General features: G+C 31.4%; 2 protein-coding genes across 4 annotated transcripts; one reads left to right on the forward strand and one right to left on the reverse strand.

Annotated features, from left to right (window-relative positions):
- The first annotated feature begins 2,795 nt into the window (after positions 1-2,795).
- On the forward strand, positions 2,796-7,126 carry LOC124837952 (disease resistance protein RPV1-like). Of its 2 annotated transcripts, none has more exons than XM_088100308.1 (5): positions 2,796-3,334; positions 3,426-4,506; positions 4,571-4,810; positions 4,933-5,658; positions 6,570-7,126. In XM_088100308.1, the coding sequence occupies exons 1-5, from the start codon at positions 2,850-2,852 to the stop codon at positions 7,020-7,022; spliced, it is 2,985 nt and encodes a 994-aa protein (XP_087956434.1). In that variant the 5' UTR covers positions 2,796-2,849; the 3' UTR covers positions 7,023-7,126. The 2 variants fall into 2 exon arrangements, with proteins under 2 accessions (XP_087956434.1, XP_087956433.1); XM_088100307.1 differs by having other exon boundaries at positions 4,604-4,810.
- A 3,213-nt stretch (positions 7,127-10,339) lies between these two features.
- Positions 10,340-18,069, reverse strand: LOC148191714 (serine/threonine-protein kinase MHK-like). Of its 2 annotated transcripts, XM_088100312.1 has the most exons (19): positions 17,880-18,069; positions 16,681-16,794; positions 16,462-16,538; positions 16,284-16,362; positions 15,680-15,748; positions 15,483-15,572; positions 15,193-15,331; positions 14,965-15,067; positions 14,748-14,800; positions 14,142-14,208; positions 13,305-13,416; positions 13,146-13,211; positions 12,970-13,038; positions 12,842-12,902; positions 12,594-12,698; positions 11,753-11,787; positions 11,596-11,641; positions 10,966-11,041; positions 10,340-10,778 (listed from the first exon to the last, which is right to left on the reverse strand). In XM_088100312.1, the coding sequence occupies exons 3-19, from the start codon at positions 16,467-16,469 to the stop codon at positions 10,646-10,648; spliced, it is 1,311 nt and encodes a 436-aa protein (XP_087956438.1). In that variant the 5' UTR covers positions 16,470-16,538; positions 16,681-16,794; positions 17,880-18,069; the 3' UTR covers positions 10,340-10,645. The 2 variants fall into 2 exon arrangements, with proteins under 2 accessions (XP_087956438.1, XP_087956439.1); XM_088100313.1 differs by having other exon boundaries at positions 15,528-15,572; positions 16,462-16,794; positions 17,880-18,066.
- Between the last annotated feature and the right edge of the window lie 2,030 nt (positions 18,070-20,099).

A 20,099-nucleotide genomic window follows, 5' to 3' on the forward strand; every position in this document is an offset into this window, starting at 1 on the left:
GATTGTGTAATTTTTAATGACGTGTCACATAGTCGTCTTATTACGTGTAGTTTACAAGTGAAAAAGAAAACGAGAAAGGCAGTTTCTCGTCGCCTTCCTCGGTAGATCCTCCATGGCCACCTCCATGGATCTCACACTTGTGTCTTTGACATCTCCATCATATGCTCTTGATTCTTCTTCAAATTCTTCTTTGTATACTTGATTACCTGTTATAAATAAAAAGTATGGAATTTTCTTAAATTCCTAATTTGACCTAATTTGAGAGAATCCCTAATTAAAAAGGTGCCTGAACGTTGATGGAGGTGGTGGCAGTAATGGTGATGGATGAGGCTGCCATTAACGCCCTGAATGTTAATAGGTCTACTCACCTGAAAATGTTGCTGGAAATGTGTCATTCCTTTTAGCCAGAAGTGCCACAATGAAAATAGCGAGGGCATACCAAGATCTTGGGGGCTAGGTAGAAGATGCAGCAGATCTGGGAGGTGGAGAAATCGTGGGTGCGGACTTAGTCTAAGGCGGTGGCGGAGAATGGTGGAGCAGTGTTCCGTTCTGCCCCTATTCCTGGACGGGTTCGTTTTCTCATCCTCCACACCCTTCTCTTTGTTTCTTCTCACCCTGGGACAATTCCACCCCCTCCCACCCCTTCCTATTAGGATTATTCATTTTCCTTTCATCATCACTGTTCCAATTTTGTAAATTTCATATCTTTTCTATTGACACTGGAATCATATATTTTGTTTTGTTTAACCTTTCTCATGTTTCATCTCTGTTAATTTTCCATTATCTATAGGCTTCTTTGTAGTTGAACAAAATATCTGTAGTTACTATGATTGATAAAATAATTTCATCTCTGTTTACTTGAACGGAGCACCTGCTTTCACCATCGTCAACCCTACAAACTGGAACCAGCACCAGAATAATTCACTCTAAAAACTGTTAAAAAATATTATCGTTTGTTTTTTATTTAGATCATTTTTTGGTATGTTAGAGGATTCTCCCCTGAACTTTTTTTCGTTTGCCAAATGAAGTGTTTGCGAGAGTGAAATTAAGGATACGTAAATCATTGTCGTCCTCGATGTTGGGAAGGTCGATGATGTGGTTTCATGGTCGAGAAGGGTTGTCGGCAGAGTCATGACCGACAGCGACAGTGACGATGGCGAGGTTTGAGGATTGAACATTTTGGGGATTTGAGTGAGTCGAGAGGAGTATAAGTTTCAGTGTCACGTGCTTAATCATTGCTCAGTCAGCATGCCATCAGACACAAATTTTAACAGTATCCACTACATTTAACGGTAAGATCAAAATTAACTCAAATTTTCAAATTTATAAAAAGATAAAAAAATACGAGGATCTAATAATTATACATAAAATAAAGACATTCAAGATAATTAAACCTAAGTATAATTACAATATACAATTACAGTAAAAAGGATAGAAACACAATTACAAAATCTTAGAGCATCGTGAGAGCTTATGATTCTAACTTACCTGGAAGAAATCAAAGAGAAATTTACTTTTTCAGTTAAAAGGAGATCTAAACACACTTTCAATATACATCTTCAGTAAAAACAAGATATAAATTAGAAAAATCTTACAGCATTGTGAGTATGTGATTCTAGCTTCCTGAAAGAAAACAAATAACAATAAAGAGAATGATAAACACAATTACAAAATCTTAAAACATTGTGAGTGCATGAAATTAAGTATCATTGGATCAATTTGAGTTAGAAAATATATACTTATGCAATGCAACTAGAAAATTCATTGTTGAACCATCTTTAAGGAGGACATCATTGAACACATAAATACTACAAAATAGAATATACTAAAATAAAGTAATAAGAAGAACATAAATCAAGTTTAAAGAGTTTTGAAACCCTAATATGCAAAAATGTAAACTCTAAGGGGATAAAAGGTCAACAAAATTGAAATTTAAAATCGGTTTTAATCATATGTCAATATATATCATATATGTGAAATTCTAGTTTTGATCGGTAAACAGTACACATAATACTTGTCATAGTCTAATAGGTTTTCCCCTAAAATATTAATTCGGATTCTTCTATACTATATGTCTTTTTTTTCACAATAAATACATTAAATAGGGTAGTTCAAACAAAGGAAGAAGTATTCTATTTAAAATGCTTTCTTTTCCTAATTTTATTTTTTTTTACATATTATTTGCATCTTCATTCTCACATAATTTCCCAATTTCCATAAAACATTTTCTCTTGTCATATAAGACAAAATTAGAATCTTAAATATAAAAAAAAAAGTAAATAGGAGAAAAAAATAAGAAATATGTAAAACTGGGATGAAAAGTATTATTTAGAGCTTAGATGGGTTCGAAATTGAATAAAGAAATAATAATAAAATTAACTGCGTTAAACAATATTACACTGATAACCGCTAAATCAAATTTTAATAAGCTATTAAGACATATAGAAGATATTAACTTAACTTAGATCATATAAATTAATTACACATTTATTATTTTGAGCAGCACACCGCGTGGTGTGGAATTTTCTTCTTGTAGGGACACTCATTAAGACATTTATACGATACTCTTCAATGGTGGTATGACGTACTGCAAACGTCCAACAAAAATGTGACCAACACTCTTCCAAGTTATTAAAGAAAAACCAAACAGTTATATATGTTGTCTTAACAGTATTAAAATAATTAGATAAAAATTCAATTGTGATTATATATGTGTTAACATTTTATTTAACATTTATTAATAAAAGATTAAAACTATATAATTGTTATAAGATGCAATCATCTCCTCTGTATTGCAGTATTGCTTTTTTCTCTTCTAACTCTTCCTGACCTCTCATCAATTCCTTTCTATGGATAACGCCTCCTCATCATACAAACTCCCACGGAAGTACGATGTGCTCATCAACTTCACTGGAGAAGACATCCACAGAAAATTTGTTTCTCATCTCAATTCTGCCCTCTCTACTGTTGCTCTCACCACTTTCCTTCATCACCCCAATGCAGTGAAGTCAACACACATCCAAGAACCTATTCTCAGCCACTGTCGGGTAGCAATTGTTGTTTTCACCCAAACCTATTCTCAATCTGCTTGGTGTCTTCATCAGCTTCAACAAATCATCAAATGGCACGAAACTTATTGCCGACATGTTCTGCCCGTATATTATGAAATCCAGCCATCTGATGTAAGTCTTCAGAAGGGTGACTTTGGAAAAGCCTTGAAGGCAACTGCTCAACAAACATTTTCAGAACAAGAACTGGAGCATGGCATGTCCAGGTGGAGCCATGCACTCACCAAAGCTGCAAATTTCTTTGGATGGGATGAGAGCAATCACAGGTACATCACTCACTCAATCAACCATCTTTTAAGCCTCCGATTTCATTTTCTTAATACATTACTACTTCTGTTATTGTTCTTGAACTTGAAGGAGTGATGCTGAATTAGTGGAGAAAATTGTTAAGAGCGTTGTTAATTTACCAGTCTTGTCTGCTACTAAATTTCCTGTTGGATTACAATCCCACGTGGAACATCTGATTCGAACTATCAAAAATAAATCCACTGAAGTTTGTATGATAGAGATACAGGGACCGGAAGGATCCGGTAAAACCACTCTTGCCAAAGCCATCTACAATCAAATTCATTGGACATTCAAGGACAAAAGTTTCATTGAAAATATTTCACTTGTTAGCGGAATAAGAGGGGAACTTCGTTTACAAGAACAACTTCTTTTAGATGTCCTAAAACAAAAGGTGGAGATTCCTAGCGTTGATGTGGGAAGAACTATGATTCGGGAAAGTCTTTTAGGAAAAAGGGTTCTGATTGTACTTGACGAAGTAAATTACTTTAATCATTTATTCGACCTATGGGATTGTCTTAAATTGTTAGTTGAAGGAACTGTTATAATCGTTACATCAACATATGGAATACACCTGAGAGATCGAGTTCGTTCTGACTTTCGGGTAGAGCCAATGAACGAAGAGGAGTCCCTTGAGCTTTTTAGTTGGCACGCATTTAGAGAAGCAAAACCAAAAGAAGAATACGAAGACCTTGCCAGAAAAGTAGTTAGTTATTGTGAAGGACTACCACTAGCTCTTGAAGTCGTTGGAAGTAGTTTATTTAAAAGGACGAAAGAAGAATGGAACAGTGTATTGTTTAAAGTTGAGAAGGTTGAGATGCAGATGGTTAACAGGCGTATTTTTCGAGAGATAATAAAAGTAAGCATCGAAGGTTCACTCAATGAAATGGAAAAAGATATATTCCTTGATATATGTTGTTTCTTTATTGGTAAGAGCAGACCCTATGTAAGGAAGATTCTAAATGGCTGTGGAGTAGACGCTGATATTGCAATAAGAGTTCTCATCGAGCGTAACCTCGTCAAAATTAACAAGAATAACAAATTAGGAATGCATCCTTCGCTACAACACATCGGAATACAAATTATTCATGAAAATTCAGGAAAGGATTTTGGGAAGAACAGGCGACTGTGGTTTGATAAGGATAAAAAATATGTAAGAACATTCTTTACATGTGATTTGAAACTTCTTTTGAAAGCATTTACTTTGTCCTGTGCAGTACATTTGTTTTTATTTGGAATTTTCATCACAGGGGACAAAAGCCATGCAGTGGTTGCCTATCAATGTCTCCGATAGGGAACAACCGACTGTAAATTCTGAGTACCTTCTTAAGAAACTAAGATGGATCAGTTGGCATGGGCTTTCTTCAGAAGGTCTACCTAACAACTTTTATGAGCATGATGCAATAGCTATTGATTTAAAACGCAGTCTTCTTCGATTTCTCTGGAAAACACCCCAGGTTTTATTACCACCCACTTCTCGTTAAAACACAACTTAATTAAAATAAATTAGTAGCTTGCTATTACTTCATTTTTAATTTGTACTCTAATATTTCTAAAATGAAAAACTATCTTGGTGCAGGTTATGACATCGCTAAAAGTCCTTAACCTCAGTCACTCCAAGCATTTAACTACAACCCCTGACTTTACCGGATTACCAAGTCTTGAACACCTTATTTTCAAATATTGTTCGAGATTGAGCAAAGTACACCGATCTATTGGATCACTCAACAGTCTTATACTGCTAAATTTGAAATACTGTACAAGTCTAAACAATCTTCCAACAGAGATATATGACTTGAAATATTTAAGAACCTTCGTTCTCTCTGGTTGTTCCAAGATTGACATAATGGATAAAGATATAGCAAAGTTGGAATCCTTGATAACTCTAATTGCTGAAAATACAGCCGTGAAAGAAGTTCCTTTCTCAATTGTAAGCTCAAAAAGCATTGGATATATATCCCTACGTGGATTTGAGGGATTGTCTCATAATATTTTTCCTTCTATCATTCGGTCTTGGATGTCCCCAATAATGAATCCCATCTCTTATATTCATTCGTTTTGCATGGATATGGAGGATGATACGATTGATATTGCACCATTGCTTAGCACCCTTGCAAATATTCGAAGTGTTTTGGTAGCATGTGACACCGAATTTCAATTATCTAAGCAAGTGAAAAATATTTTAGTTGAATATTTCGCGAATATCACAGAATCAGGAATTTCAAAGCAGCACTTCAGGTGTTCTTTGATTGGTGTTGGAGCATACCATCAATTCTTCACTGCTGTGAGCGATAACATATCTGAGGTTCTTCTCTAGCTTTGTCTCTGTTTCTTACAGTCACTATATCATTTTAGTTAATAATCAAGAGAACATAATAAATCAATCCTAATGAAATATATGAGTCAAACTACAATAATCAATTTTAGCACTTGTTATTAGCGGGATCTTGAATTTGGACTTACGGACAAATGGCAAGATCTGAAAGTAGTATTTTTATTGTTCCTTTTGTTTGAAAAGAGTCTTCTTGCTTTTGAGATGCAAGATCCATCTCAAAAGATTATCTGATGCTAAGGGAGTTAGGATATTTTAGAATAAAGTGATAGTAATTGTTTATCAAATATTTTTCATAAATACTAGTTGTATTTATAGGATTAACATAGATTATAAATCCATATTCCTATTAAAATAGTATTTACTTGGAAGTTTAATAAATAGTAAAACCATAACTAACATAGATTGAGTGTTCTGCGAAGAGATTTAAAAGATCTTATTGAGTGACGTTCTTTAATATGATTATTAGAGCGGGTAAGAACAACATGCTTAATTCCTATTACCATAGAACCTCGTCTAGAAGTTTCTGATTTTGGTAATCAACTAATCAAGTGATTTTTCTTTTATTTCAATACTTTCTTACTTTATTTTACTGGCTTCACCATTGTTATATTTCCATTCGTCGAAGAAATACACTAAAACAAACAAAAACATAAATGCTTTGTAAATCACTAACGACGTAATGATGATACATATAGAACAAAACTATCAATTAGATTTGTTTAGATTAATTACCATCGGTATGTTTTGATTATGTATTGAATTGTTGTTTGTTTGATTATAAATGCTCACTTTGTAATTATTAATGTTAAAATAATGATTATAGAAGAGAATTTGAATAGAAAAATTAGATAAATGACCAAGCCTTTTATCTTATGGTGCAGGTAGTGTCAAGCAGTGATTCTTGTGATGTTTGTCTCCCAGCTGTGAATGATCCTTATTGTATGGCCCATATGGGTGAGGGACACTCTGTTTCTTTCGTTGTGCCTGAAGATGGTGATATGAAAGGAATGATTTTGTGTGTTGTTTATTTATCAACTCCTAAGATCATTGAACCTGAATTTACTACTTTCATAATTGTTAATTACACAAAGTGTACATTCCATATACACAACCATGGCACAGTAATTTCCTTTAAAGATGAAGATTGGGATGACATAATGTCAAATTTAGAATCTGGAGACAATGTGGAGATATTTGTGAACTTTGGTGATGGATTGGTGGTCAAGAACACAACGGTGTATCTAATATTGGGTGAAGCAGAGAACATGGAAAAAGCGTCTGAGCCAAAAAAACATTCTCTTCTCATTAGATTCATAAAGAAAGTTGTAATGTGACTTCTGATAAGTCATTTATGTTCTTTGAGAACAGCATGATCACTTTCAACTATTTTCACACTCTTATACAACTTCAATTAATTTCAATACAAGTTCTTTCATTAGCTTCCTTCTTTATTATTTCTCTTTACATTTCTAGAATATAATTTAATTTTCTACTTCGTTACTCTTTTATGGATTCCTAAATTTTAGAGTTAATTTTTCGATTGCATCTTTTACTTATTGAGATTTGATATTTCTATGATTCTAAACATTCGTACTTCAATATTATTTAAATATAACTGAATTTGTTTGGTAAAACATTTTCAATTACACCCTGGATTCAATTTAGATATTAATTATAGTTGTATTCTTATGTTTATTTCGTGATGCTGGTTTGAATTGAATTGAATTCAGTGTATCAATTCTAATTCGTTAATTCAAATTAAAAATATTTAAAAGTGAATTTAAGAAAAAACAAAGGCCAAAGTGAATTATGTCTTCAAATAAATATGGTTAGAAGTACGAAAATAACAGAAAAGTTTGTAAAAGTTAATTATTATTATTATTATTATTTAATTATTATTTTTTTGTCTTCCATGCAATTTATTTCAACCACATCAACAAGCACTAGTTCACAAACAAAATCACAAATGAAAAAGTAATAACACAAAATGCAACTAAATCAGTTATGGTAGAGAAGGATTTAATTGCATGGATGTAAGAACACTGATAAGAATTTATTATGGGTGAGACATGAGAGAATAATTGATTTTGGTTTCGTAAAATAGGATAATCGATTCTCTTGAAAACATAAATAGGGGTGAATCTATTCTTTTCTTTCCAAAGTCGATTTTCTTCTGCAAAAGTTCCTTCTCTTCCATGTTAATGGCTTCTATCAAAGGACAAACGTGTAACTTCATATGTGTGATGTGTTTTTCATTTCTCTTCTCAGCACGATAACAATAAGCACTCCTTCATTGCATCTCACAAATCCACACGCGCAATTCCGCTCAAATCATCTTAAACAATGTCGTGCATTGCTCGCTCTTTCATCCACATATACAATAAATCATCATAAACAAACATGGATTAAAATTAGATTGCAAATCAATGTTTCTTTTAATATACAACCTAGGTTTAAACTCTAAGTTATACAAACTTGTTGTCTTATAATTGGTTTAAAATGTTTAGGTTACAAGACGTTCACAAGACATGTTAGTGATTATATTCATGACTTTATTATTATGAAACATTTCTTTATTAACATATACATCCTCCAACTCCTACAAAGTTACTCGTATCAAATGTAATGTCGATAATGGTGTAATGGGAGATCTTAGACATGCAGTCAATGGTGGCATCTAGCATGCTGAGTATGGTAGCCAAATTTGTATTGAACTTTTAGTGTAAGGAGGAGACACAAATACCAATGAGATATAAGTCCAATCATATAAATGATTGACACCATTCTCTACCCAAAACCTTAAGACAATGGGTTAATGGACTTTCATCTTTATATAGTGTTTTACTTTCTCATTTTTATCCAATATGAAATTTAGATTCACTTGAATTGCTAACCGGTTGTATCAAAAGATGTCTTGGATACAAATGTGTGGAAAATATATACTTTAATGTCTGCGATCACACTAAGAAAGATGTGAAAATTATAACTATGTTTTGGAAATGAGGTTATGATAAATGCAACATTAACTACCTTATACTTACAAATTATACGTCCGTTAATTAATAGATGGTTCATAAACAACAAATTATGCGATGAGATTTTATGTTTGTTTGAGTTTCTTTCACACATGAGTTTTGATCTAATTCCTCATGTTTGTAATTTTCTTTTATTTTTTCTCATTCACATGCACCAAATGATCTGTGATTCAGAAAGGGTCAATTTAGTTAGGATGCGTTAGAAAATGAAACTTATTGTATTATAACTTTTCCTTAAATAAATCAATAATTCATGTAAACATGAGGTGTCAAAGCTAAGTATTCTAACTTTTACTCCATAAACAGTACATCATTTGTAGAATATCTTCTAAGCTAACCATGAGATATTATATATATGTCCAGGAATGTGGCAGAAAGGCAGTTCAAGCTGTTACTTCAAGCTTAATAAAAAAAACCTTATGCATTGTAATAGTGGAAAACAAGTCAAAGCGCATGCGTATTATTTTTTTTTTAATATAAAGAATTATTTTGTATCATAATTATTTAAGAGTGAGATATAAAGTAAATTATTTTTATGAATTTATTATAAGTAGTTTTTATGGTAAATAGTTAATAAAAATAAAATTACTAACGAAATGTGTATACCAAAAATAATTATAAAATTATTACAAAGTTCAATTTTTTTTATTAATATATCTAGAAAATTTAATAGGTATAGATAATTTGATAAGATATTCCATGACTAAGGTTTTGGCTACACTATTTAAATATATAGTTACTTATAATATATTATTGACAATATTCAACTTAAATTACTCAAGTCTTAATTATAAATTTACCTAGATCTTATTCAACATTAACTACGGAAAATAGTACAAATATTCATTTGTAAAATGTATATTTTATTGATGAAAATAAAAAAAATTACAAATTATATCATACAAAATTTTACATATAATTTTCGTCTATGACCTTAACTTTTAGGTAGCAACATGACATGAACATGAACAATAGCTGAAAAAGATGTAACAATGCATGAGAAAAAGGAAGGAGGACAAACCACAACCATGCTTGGCAAAACTCACTCCAATGCCATTGTAAGATTCAAGGAAGAGAAAGATTGAGAATATTAAAGCAAAATACACCACCTAACAGGTTGAATATTTATAGCTTAAAAACTTGTATTTATATTTTCAAGGTAAATTACCAAGAATGCTACTCCCTACAATAGCGATGACTAGGAATCAAGAAACTTGTCCACGGTGACTTCAGAAAATTCAAATGAAGAAACTTTACATATTAACTAATGCAGACAGAAAATAAGACAGGAGTATTTTGGTTAAAAAAAAATAAAGGAAAACAAAAGTTAGAAGAGAACATGAAACACTTAACACCCTTTTTAAAATTCTACATATTTCTGGAAATACTTAACACTTTTTTCCTCATAAGCAACCAATAAGAACCAAACTACCTTTGCAGTTGTACCTCGATAAGCCCGGTTGCTTAACTTTTAAGTAGGACCATGTGTCAGTTTTCATTCATATTAAAGAAACTTAAAACTGAAGTACTCTATTTATGCATTCATTCATAAGTTAGCATTTTGAGAAATAAAGATGTACTCAAGAAGCAAGCACTTTCTAATAAGACAAACAAGGTTCAGAGAAAGAAAAAGAATCCTTTTAGAATATTAAAGAAACAAGGACTTTGACATGTTTCTTTCGTGCTCTCTATTTCAGTTCTGGAAATACACGGTCTCAATTTCGATGTTACAGTTAAGGAATGGAATCAAGTATCATTATAGAATTTGCTCGGTAATTACATTATATTTCATGGCAAGGAGGAAGAAACTATTTTGAGTGAAAACAGAACTGTACAAAATATTAATTTTCAATAAATAAAAAGTATTATATGCATATGATCAAGATTCCATATCGTACTGCTGCAGTTCAAAGTTGAGTCATTCAAAGGCAGTGGCCGCGCTGGAAGGGAGAAGACAGTGCCAAAAATGGTGTAGTTAAGATGTTAGGCTGCAAAGGCTGAAAAGAAAATCCCGTAGACTGTGGAACTCCAATTGGCTGATGTTGTTGCACTGAACTGGAAAGAGTAAAACGATAGGTCATGTATCTATATTCAGGTTAGAAAACAAATTATAATTCAAATTTAATCTAATACAGCATTTTCCTTTTTCCTAAATTTAACTTGGTGCTAAAATAAGAGATAAGAAAAGAACAAAATATCAATGGACAATGAACAATATCAGAAAAGGCAAAAGGCATTTTACCTGAATGACAGTGACAGTGAAGTCTCTGTTGAGTTAGCAACACCATTTCGATCAGGAGATAATAAGGTCCAGAATACTATATCACCAAATAAATATAACTCGTCAACATCGTCGAGTTTTAAACAAGAAACTCATGTCATCAAAAGATTAATAAACCATTTCATATGTGGCATCGGATTGTCTTACTTAAGCGTCATAATGATGATCAGTTAATTTGGTCCTCGCCAAAGATTCTGTGAACGGTGTTCAAATATATATGGTCATGCAGTCCTTTTCTTTTCTATTTTCAAATAAGAGGTTTCAATTGTTTAAATGTATCATCTTTATGTTACACACCTACGCTTTGTTTTCCCATCATAAATCCTACAAGTTTGAGTTCTCATTAGTGAACCAAAGCATGGTTAGGAGTTATTCTCATCCCCATGTAAACTTGCTTGTGAAAATAGAATGATTTCTTCTTTATACTAGAAGATTATTCTTTCACCAAACAAAGCAGAGAAAGTAGAATGAATATTTCCCAAAAAATAAATCAGGCCTGAATATAACCTTTTTAATTATCTTCTTTGTAAAAAAAAACAAAAACTTAGTAAAGATTATAATGCAACTAGAAGGTAAGAAACTAATTATCACCTGACTGGTCCGAATGATCATTAAAATCTGAGCAAAATAGCATGTTCTGCATGTTCATATGGTCGATTAAGTCAAAATAGAGGTAAACAACGGTTGTATTATGATTACAAAACATTAAATATAACAAGCTAAAGGATTAACAGCACCATACACCAACCTCTCTTACACCCTGCGATACATTTTGGACCACATCTGCAGCAAAAAGAAAAATTAAATGGTCAGCAAAGGGCATTACTAATAAAACAAGGAAAATAAAAAAAGTTTTAAAATGTAAAAGGCCAAAGGGTTGCACAATTACTAAGTGAAAAATAATAACTGTAAAGGTTTAAACAACTCAAAGAACTACCAACATCATTCAGGAAAAAAAACTTACTCAACATATCAAATTGAAAACCATTTTCATCAAATTGTAACTGACAACAGATGCAGGCCAAGGGTTTCCAGGAAATCAGAATATTTTCTCCGGAGAGAATACAAAACATGTGAATTTCGAAACTCCCGAAAAAAAAAAGAAATTAGGGCCATATCAATTCAAACAATCAAAGTAACAACTACTTTACTACTGAATATTGCCGCATATGACAGCTTTAACGGAGATACATTTGGATAAATAAACAATCTAACATATATTTGCATAAATAAACATTCAAATTACTGATGACCACTATTTTCTCATCATACACTATTAAACATCTTTGTAAGGAAGCATTACCCTTTTTTAATTTTATCCAGTATACAATGTTTAGCAGACATTATTATATCCCATAATAATTTAGATTATAATAAATGATACATTGGAAATAGGTCCATACTTATATTACAGTATTTCGTTTGCTATTTAATACCTTTGCATCACATCAATGACTTTCAAAAAGAAAAACAGATCAATGTAGACAATATCATATAATTCAAAGTCTTTATTCTCTTTTTCCTCCTTATCAGCCTTTATTCAATGTTACTTTTACTATGGTTAAATAATTAGTTAAGGTTGTATTTACCTATGTTTGAAACACTGGGCTTTACAGCTAAGGTCAAGCCAAGAAAACAATCATCGGGATCGGGGCCAAAATCCTGCAGTTTCAGCTCGAGATTTGGCTTTGCCCCTGTAAGTAGTGAAAGAAGAAAACAATAAACAATAGAGTCAAATACCTATCCCAATGCAATTAGCATTTTAAGATGAGACAAAATGAAATGTGTAAGTATAATACGAGGATAAAAAACACAAATAAAAGATAAAATTCCCTACTCTTGCTACTCAGCTTCAGCTCAAGTGGATCACTGAGTGGATAAGGAACCCATGCATTCACCTATATAGAATATATTAGTAAGTTGAAGAAATTAAGTGAAGAAGAATAAGCTTCATGAGAAACTTACATGGAAAAATGGATGTTGTAATGACTGATCAGCATCTGGCCTTCTTGATGGGTCCCAATGTAGCAGTTGCTACGGATTTTATAATGCAGTGAATATTAGAGGATTGAAGTATTTACAAGGTCAGTGTGTGCATGCATGCACAGAGAAAAAAAGAGATTCAATTAACTAAAACATACTGTCATCAAGTCTATAGCTTCCGAACTAGCATTTGGAATGATGTTAGAAAGTTTCACAGGTGGAACCTGCAAAAGAATCAGGGATTAAATAGAATAAAGAAAAAAAAGGACAACAAAACGACTGGTACATGACTGAACTCCAGCTACATGAACACTTACAATTTCATGAGAAACCAAATCCAATAATTGAGAGTTGTTTTCCCTGATGGTGAAAGCAGAGGAATCTGGCATCCCAAGAATGCCATATATTTTGTACAGTTGATCTATTTCACTGTCAAAGTAATTTTATAAGATGCAATGAAAAGCACAATAATCCAATCTTATGAATATACATATACCATCTGAATCAATACCAAATACAATTTACATTGGACAAAAGTTTTATACATGTGTGATATGTAAAGAAAAAGGAAAATATCAAACACACCAAAATGAAGTGTATTTAAGAGAGGTATAAACATTTTGCTTTTAGCAAACAAAAAAAAATTATTTCATATGAAAAAAAAACATCAGTACACAAATGCCTTGATCCATAGAATAAATTTTTTGTACATTTCAAATATGACTTCAAAACTTAGATATGTATAATGAAGCCTTAAAAACAATCTGTTCCACAAGTATATTAGTCATTGAAATCAAAATCATTAAACATTTCATCATTATGAACCGACAAAATGTTTCAAATTACAGAAAGTGAAAACATGCCAATGCATCTTGATCTAGTGGTTTCTTTCAATTTCCTTTGAACATGACTGCCCTTTATTATAATATCTCAGGTTTTACCTTTGGTAGCAAAATTTTTTAATGCCATCCACATGCAAATGCAGAGAGCATAGCAAATTGACATTTTGTTGATGGAAAATTGGTCAGTAAATGCACAAAGGGCTCAAAAAAATACATTCAACGGATGAAAGCTAAATGTATAACTAACAAAAGACAATTATTAGTATTTTTACAATTAAAGACCAAAAGCATAAAATACAGGATAAAATATACCTTTCACCAGGAAATAAAGGGGTCAAAGTAAAAAGCTCAGCTAATATAGCACCAACTGCCCACATGTCTGCAAATAATTTAAGAAAGCAAGCATATCATCATCTTAGAGTTACAGAATAAATAATGGTAAACAAGTTTGGCCACAGAGAATGTTCACATTTATGTAAAATCCCTTTGTCATTAATTTTTATTGTTGAAGTTCCTTGTTAAATCAGTATTGATGCAAATATATGTTTATCAGTATGTTCGGAGGATAAATTCAGACAAGACTAAACAAAAGAGAATGGTAATCCTACAATATCTAATCCCCAACTAGAATTGTCTCCCTACCCCCATGAGACACCACAAATCAATTTAACTGAAGGAATAAATGTCTAGTGAGCATTAGCTTAAACTTCAATAAACAGTAAAATAAAGGGAACAAGGTTAAATGTCTGGATTTGCTTTTGGGAGATCCCATGGAAAAACAGATTGAGGCAGAAGAAACTACAAATCTAAAATGTTTCCTCTAAAGCCATTCCATCATAGTTCCCAAAAACAAGCACCAGCCCACTATATAACAAATGCAAACAGAAATATTGAAGTTAAAAGGAGATTTATGCCTACCAACAGCAGGAGTATAAGAAGGGGCTCGCATCAAAACTTCTGGAGCTCGATACCTTAATTACAAAGATAAAAATAGAATAAATTTAATAATGATGATGAGAATAAAAAGAAACCTCGAGATAAAATGTACACAGACAGTTTTGAGGTGACATTTGAAATTGTACATTGAAAAATGTATACTGACATTATAAATCTGCCACATAAGAATACGACTTACCACCGTGTGGAAACATATTGAGTATATGGAGGCATTGATGATACTTCTCTAGCCAGTCCAAAATCAGCAATTTTCAAAACATCATTTGTTACCAGCAAATTCTCTGCATAGCAGAAATCATTTTTCATTAGATAAAGAGCCATATCACCTTTTAGAAAGATTGAATTGAAAAGTTAAAACAAAAAATTATGCTGTCCAAAATTTGTTAAACGAAATCATATGCATTACCAGGTTTTAAATCCCGATGAAAGAATCCTTTCTTGTGCATATGACTAAGTCCTTCCAGCATTTGCCTCACAAAGCACCGTATCTCTTCCTCTGAAAAGGGTTTTTCTCTCTCCTTTATTAATTGATAAAGATTACAATCCTGAACAGATGAAATCTAGTGTCACTGTCAAGCAAGTGTCAACACAGAACATTCAACCTTAATTATAGAGATTAAAGAGTTTTGGATAAACTGCATGGTAGTGATAAAACATAACTGACCAATAAAACAATAAGACGATGAGTTTCTTTACCATGTATTCAAAAATGAAAAATAGTTCATTATTTTCTCTAACAACCTCTTTCAACTTTATGATATTTGGGTGATTCATTTTACGGAGGGCCTGCAGAAGGAGCACAATACACATTATTTAAACAAAATCTTATTACAGTTCAAGCAGGGGCAAAACCATCTATAACTCCATAAAGAAATAAGTACTGTAGAATATACCTTAACTTCTCTTAAATTTGTGTATTCTTCCCAGAAACAAAACTTTCTTTTCAACTTTTTGACAGCAACCTGATAGACAAAATCACGAGCATAACATCAGAAGATACTAAAAAGTAGAAAGTGCAGTTTAAACAACAATGAAAGAAGCCACTGCATAAATCAGTGCGGTAAGTGTACCTCTCAAAGGAGCATCCCAGAAAACAAAAGGAACGTTTATAATTAAAGCAAAAAAGAAGTGTATCCATTTCAATATACAATGTAAACATGATGAATGTTAACATTGTTATCACATTAGTCTTACAGAAAAAGTTTTTATCCTTAAAAGAATGTCTTACAAAAAATAGAAATTGTAGATCACCTTTTTTTTTAATTTTATCAGAGAATCAAAGAGATAAAAACATGAAAGCTTGGAGGGAAAAACATCCACAACAAAGTTAATACTCGAAAAGAATATTAAATGGACAAGGAACTTCAAAAGGCCGTTTACTATATAGGACGAATCTAACAACAATAAAGGATAACTGCACAAGAATATTAAAAGAATATGAGTAGATAAATACGCTGAAGTTGAAAAGAATTGTTCTAGCTAGCAAGATTTTCTTACAATCTCATATGTTCGCATATCACGGGCTTTATATACATGACCGCAAGAACCATCCCCGAGCTCTCTCAAAATTTTATATCTGAAAGGAAGAAAATAGCAGACAAGAAAAAATTTAATTTAATGAGGAAATTGAAGGACCAGAAACAATGCACAAGTCAATGGATAAGAAGAAACTAACCTTTCCATTGTTAGAATTACAACACTATAAATAAAACTTCAGAGAGACTGGAACAGATTCCATGAAGAGATGGCTAACTGTCAACACAGTGTCGGCACTTAGTTTGCAGACATGGGTTAGAGTTAAAATATAGCATGAAGCATTTAGTATCATCAACAATCCACTTTTCATTGTAGAAGTTATCTACAAAAACGGAGAGGTCCATCAACATGTTGCAACCTTCAGAAAACCCAGTGTTCGGGTGATGTCTTTATCATTTTAGATGAATATCCATGTTCAGTTTGACTAAAGCGACTTCAAACTGATCCCATACATTGGAGAACAAGTGATAACCTGCAGTACAAAATATAAATGTCAGTGGTTTGAAAACTACACAAATTACCGAACAATATGTGCACTTAAATAGTGAATTAATAGGAAAATGCAGTATTATATTATTTCACTGTGCAAACTCAACAGTGATAATATCGCTCAATAGTCAGACAAGTGACAGGTTTGTCTTTCAATCCTCTGAAGGGGGGAGGGGGGGCCTGAGCCCAAAGAATTCGTGGAATTTACTCCACTAATCTACCCAGCAATAAAATATAACATTGATCAGAAAACAAAGCTTCCCACGAACAGTCGGATCCTAGCAACACAACAGCAACCATGCCTTGTTGTATAAGAATTCTAACGCATGCCTACCCTCTACGTCGGTACAATATTATAACCAACAATTCAACTCATATCACTCTCTTTAATCAACGCACAAAAACCAAAATCTATTGGTCGACAATCCAGAGCCACAATCAGCAAGTAAATCAGACCAAAGAATCCATATCAGACAACAAAGAAATTAAACAAAAAAAGAAAGAAAGAAAATGTAAATTTAACGTGCTTTGTTTAGCTTAAAGTATGGAAAACGATTTTTTTTGAAAAGTTATATAAAGAAGCCAAAGAAAAAAATACATATATATTTATGTACCCCAAATAAGCGAATCCAAACAAGGGCTATAAACATAAACACAAGATATGTATGCATATGTAAAAAAGACGAAGAAGAAGTTTTCTTCACAATCTAACCATAAAAAGTATTTCTCTCAAAATTATAACAGTTTTGCACAAAGAATACGCGCGCTCTATACAACCTGGTCCGAAACAATTCAGAAAACACAATTTCGGGTATTTTCCATTGTGATGAATCCATAAAGTATTGTTTGAACTCAGAGCAAGTGAAAAAGAACTCGGCTTTCTTTTTCATTCCTCATTCTCTTATGAAATAAACCGATCGCAAAGGAAAAAGAGACTACAATTCAAGCTGCATTTGAGTTTACGTGGCAGCTACAAACCAGAGGAAACGAAAGCAACACAAAGAATCAAAAATTGACGTAACGCACGAAGAAAATTTTGAAAAAAAAATGAAAAGACGAAGAACTCACCGCTTGTGAGAATTCGAAAGAATAAGTGTGGAATCAAGAGATACGCAAGCAGAGATCGGCAATGCGAATGAACTTTCTCGGAAAAGAAACGAGAAATATGAATTCGTAGGGAGAAAGAGAGAGAAGAGGAGAGAGAAAAGTTTTAGAGAGAGAAAAATCGGATTTGAGAAGAAGCCATATGAGAGAGAGGGGAAGGATTCCATAGATGAAAAAGGAAGGAGAAGAAACCAAAGAAATAAATAAATATAATATTTTTTACTTTTGTTAAAATTTAAAAATATAAATTTAATTGTAAGTTGACAAATAACATTTGTAAAATATTGGACATAAATGTAAAGTAGGTCGCGAAAGTGTTTGAAAAATAAAAGAACTAATTTAAGTTTTTTGAAATATAATTTGATTTAGTCTCCCAAAATAAATAGATATAAAGTAATCGGACTTGGTCCACACATTTTATAATTTAATATCGAATTAATCCTACAAATGGTATGTTAATGCAAATTTATTTTTTAAATTAAATTTAATAATAGAATAATACAATGAAACTTTTCAAACCACCTATTTATTTTACTTTTTACATACTCAAATATTAAATTAAGATTTTCATTATTTTAGAATCGAATTTGACAAACCTATACAATCATTTATCTTAATTAAAAAAAACTAATTAATGGATAAAATTATAGAGTGAAAAAGGTTGATGGTCCCTTTTTCATTTTATTTCAATATTTTCAAAAAAAAAAATTATAACTTCTTTTTACCAAGAGATTTTTAAATTTATCCAAATAAGTAATTGAAAGATAAAATCTCAATTAAAATACTGTCAATACTCCATTTATTATTTATAAAAAAAGTTAATAACATGATTATGAGAAAAAAATTAAATCTTAAATTACAGGATAGAATAAACTTAGACTATAATAATAATTATAAATATTTCTATTAATCAAATGATCAAAATAATATAATAATATATATTAAAATTGATGAAAATTAGAAAGTTAAATTTACAAAATAACCATGATAAATTGAGGAAAAATATAATTCCGAAAAAAATACATTAAAGCGTAATTAAAATATGGGAGGGAAGAAATATTCTAAGCATTTATTTCATTATTTTATTCCTTTAAAAGATTTAAATAGAGATTGATTGGCTGTTAGTGGGGTGGGGGCTGTGGTCCCCACATTGATATGAAAATGTTTCTTTGATATTACGCTTTTACCCTCCAACGACTTCCATTATTACAGAAAAACCTCGTTGTCGATTTTACCCCTCACTTTAGCCACGAAAAGACGAGTATACCCTTAATATCCAATCACGAGACAGATTTACCCCTTGCGTTGGATGGATAAGGATAAGGGATGACAAAGTCATTAGCAATAATTTTCTGGTTTTATCGTCATTTCATAGAATTATTCCTTAGCATATGCTGTTTCAGATCCGAGGGCTGGATTTGGGCGAAGAATAGTTTCTTTCTAGAATGTTGATGACATCTTATAAATTATTTTTTTATTAATTGAAAATATAAAGTATTTACATTTTCAATGAATTTTGTGTTTAATATTTATTTATAGATACTAATATCTTTTCGGAATATTAGGAAATATAATAGAAATTTCAACTTTTCTCTTTCGCGAAGCAGTAGTATTTATAGTTTCTTCTGTTACAATTTTTTTTTTTAAATTAACGAATTATAAGCTGATTTCGCTCACTGCTGTTGGCAAAGCATATCTGCAGTTTTTGCTAGAACTATTTTTAAAACTCTTTTGAAAGCATTTTTGAGTTTTTATTCTTTTCTCTGATATTTAAAAACTGGTAGTGATTTAATTAGTTTTAAAACTGAAAAATAAAAACAATTATAGATTATTTTGTTTTCCCTTTGCTATCTTAATTTTGCAATTAAAGAAAACAGGTAACATGTGGAAAGGAAAAAGAGAAACACATTTTCACAATAAATTTTGAATAATTTTGAAAGCTACATATTATCAGTATAAATTTCATATTTTCAGTTAATAAATGATTAAATTATGCGTGACTTTAAAGTAAATAATGTGAAATTATTAAATTTGTCATATGTGATTATTTATTATGTTTAGATGATAGCATAAATTATTTTTATAATATAAACAAATTTAATTAAAAACCTTTGTAGCTATTTTTAAATTTCAAATTATTTTTTAGGATAATTTATAAAAAAATAAAACACAATCAAACAGCAC

The sequence above is a fragment of the Vigna umbellata genome, chromosome 10, assembly GCF_029865625.1.
Source record: "Vigna umbellata cultivar VRB3 chromosome 10, Vumbellata_1.0, whole genome shotgun sequence".
Lineage (NCBI taxonomy): Eukaryota > Viridiplantae > Streptophyta > Magnoliopsida > Fabales > Fabaceae > Vigna > Vigna umbellata.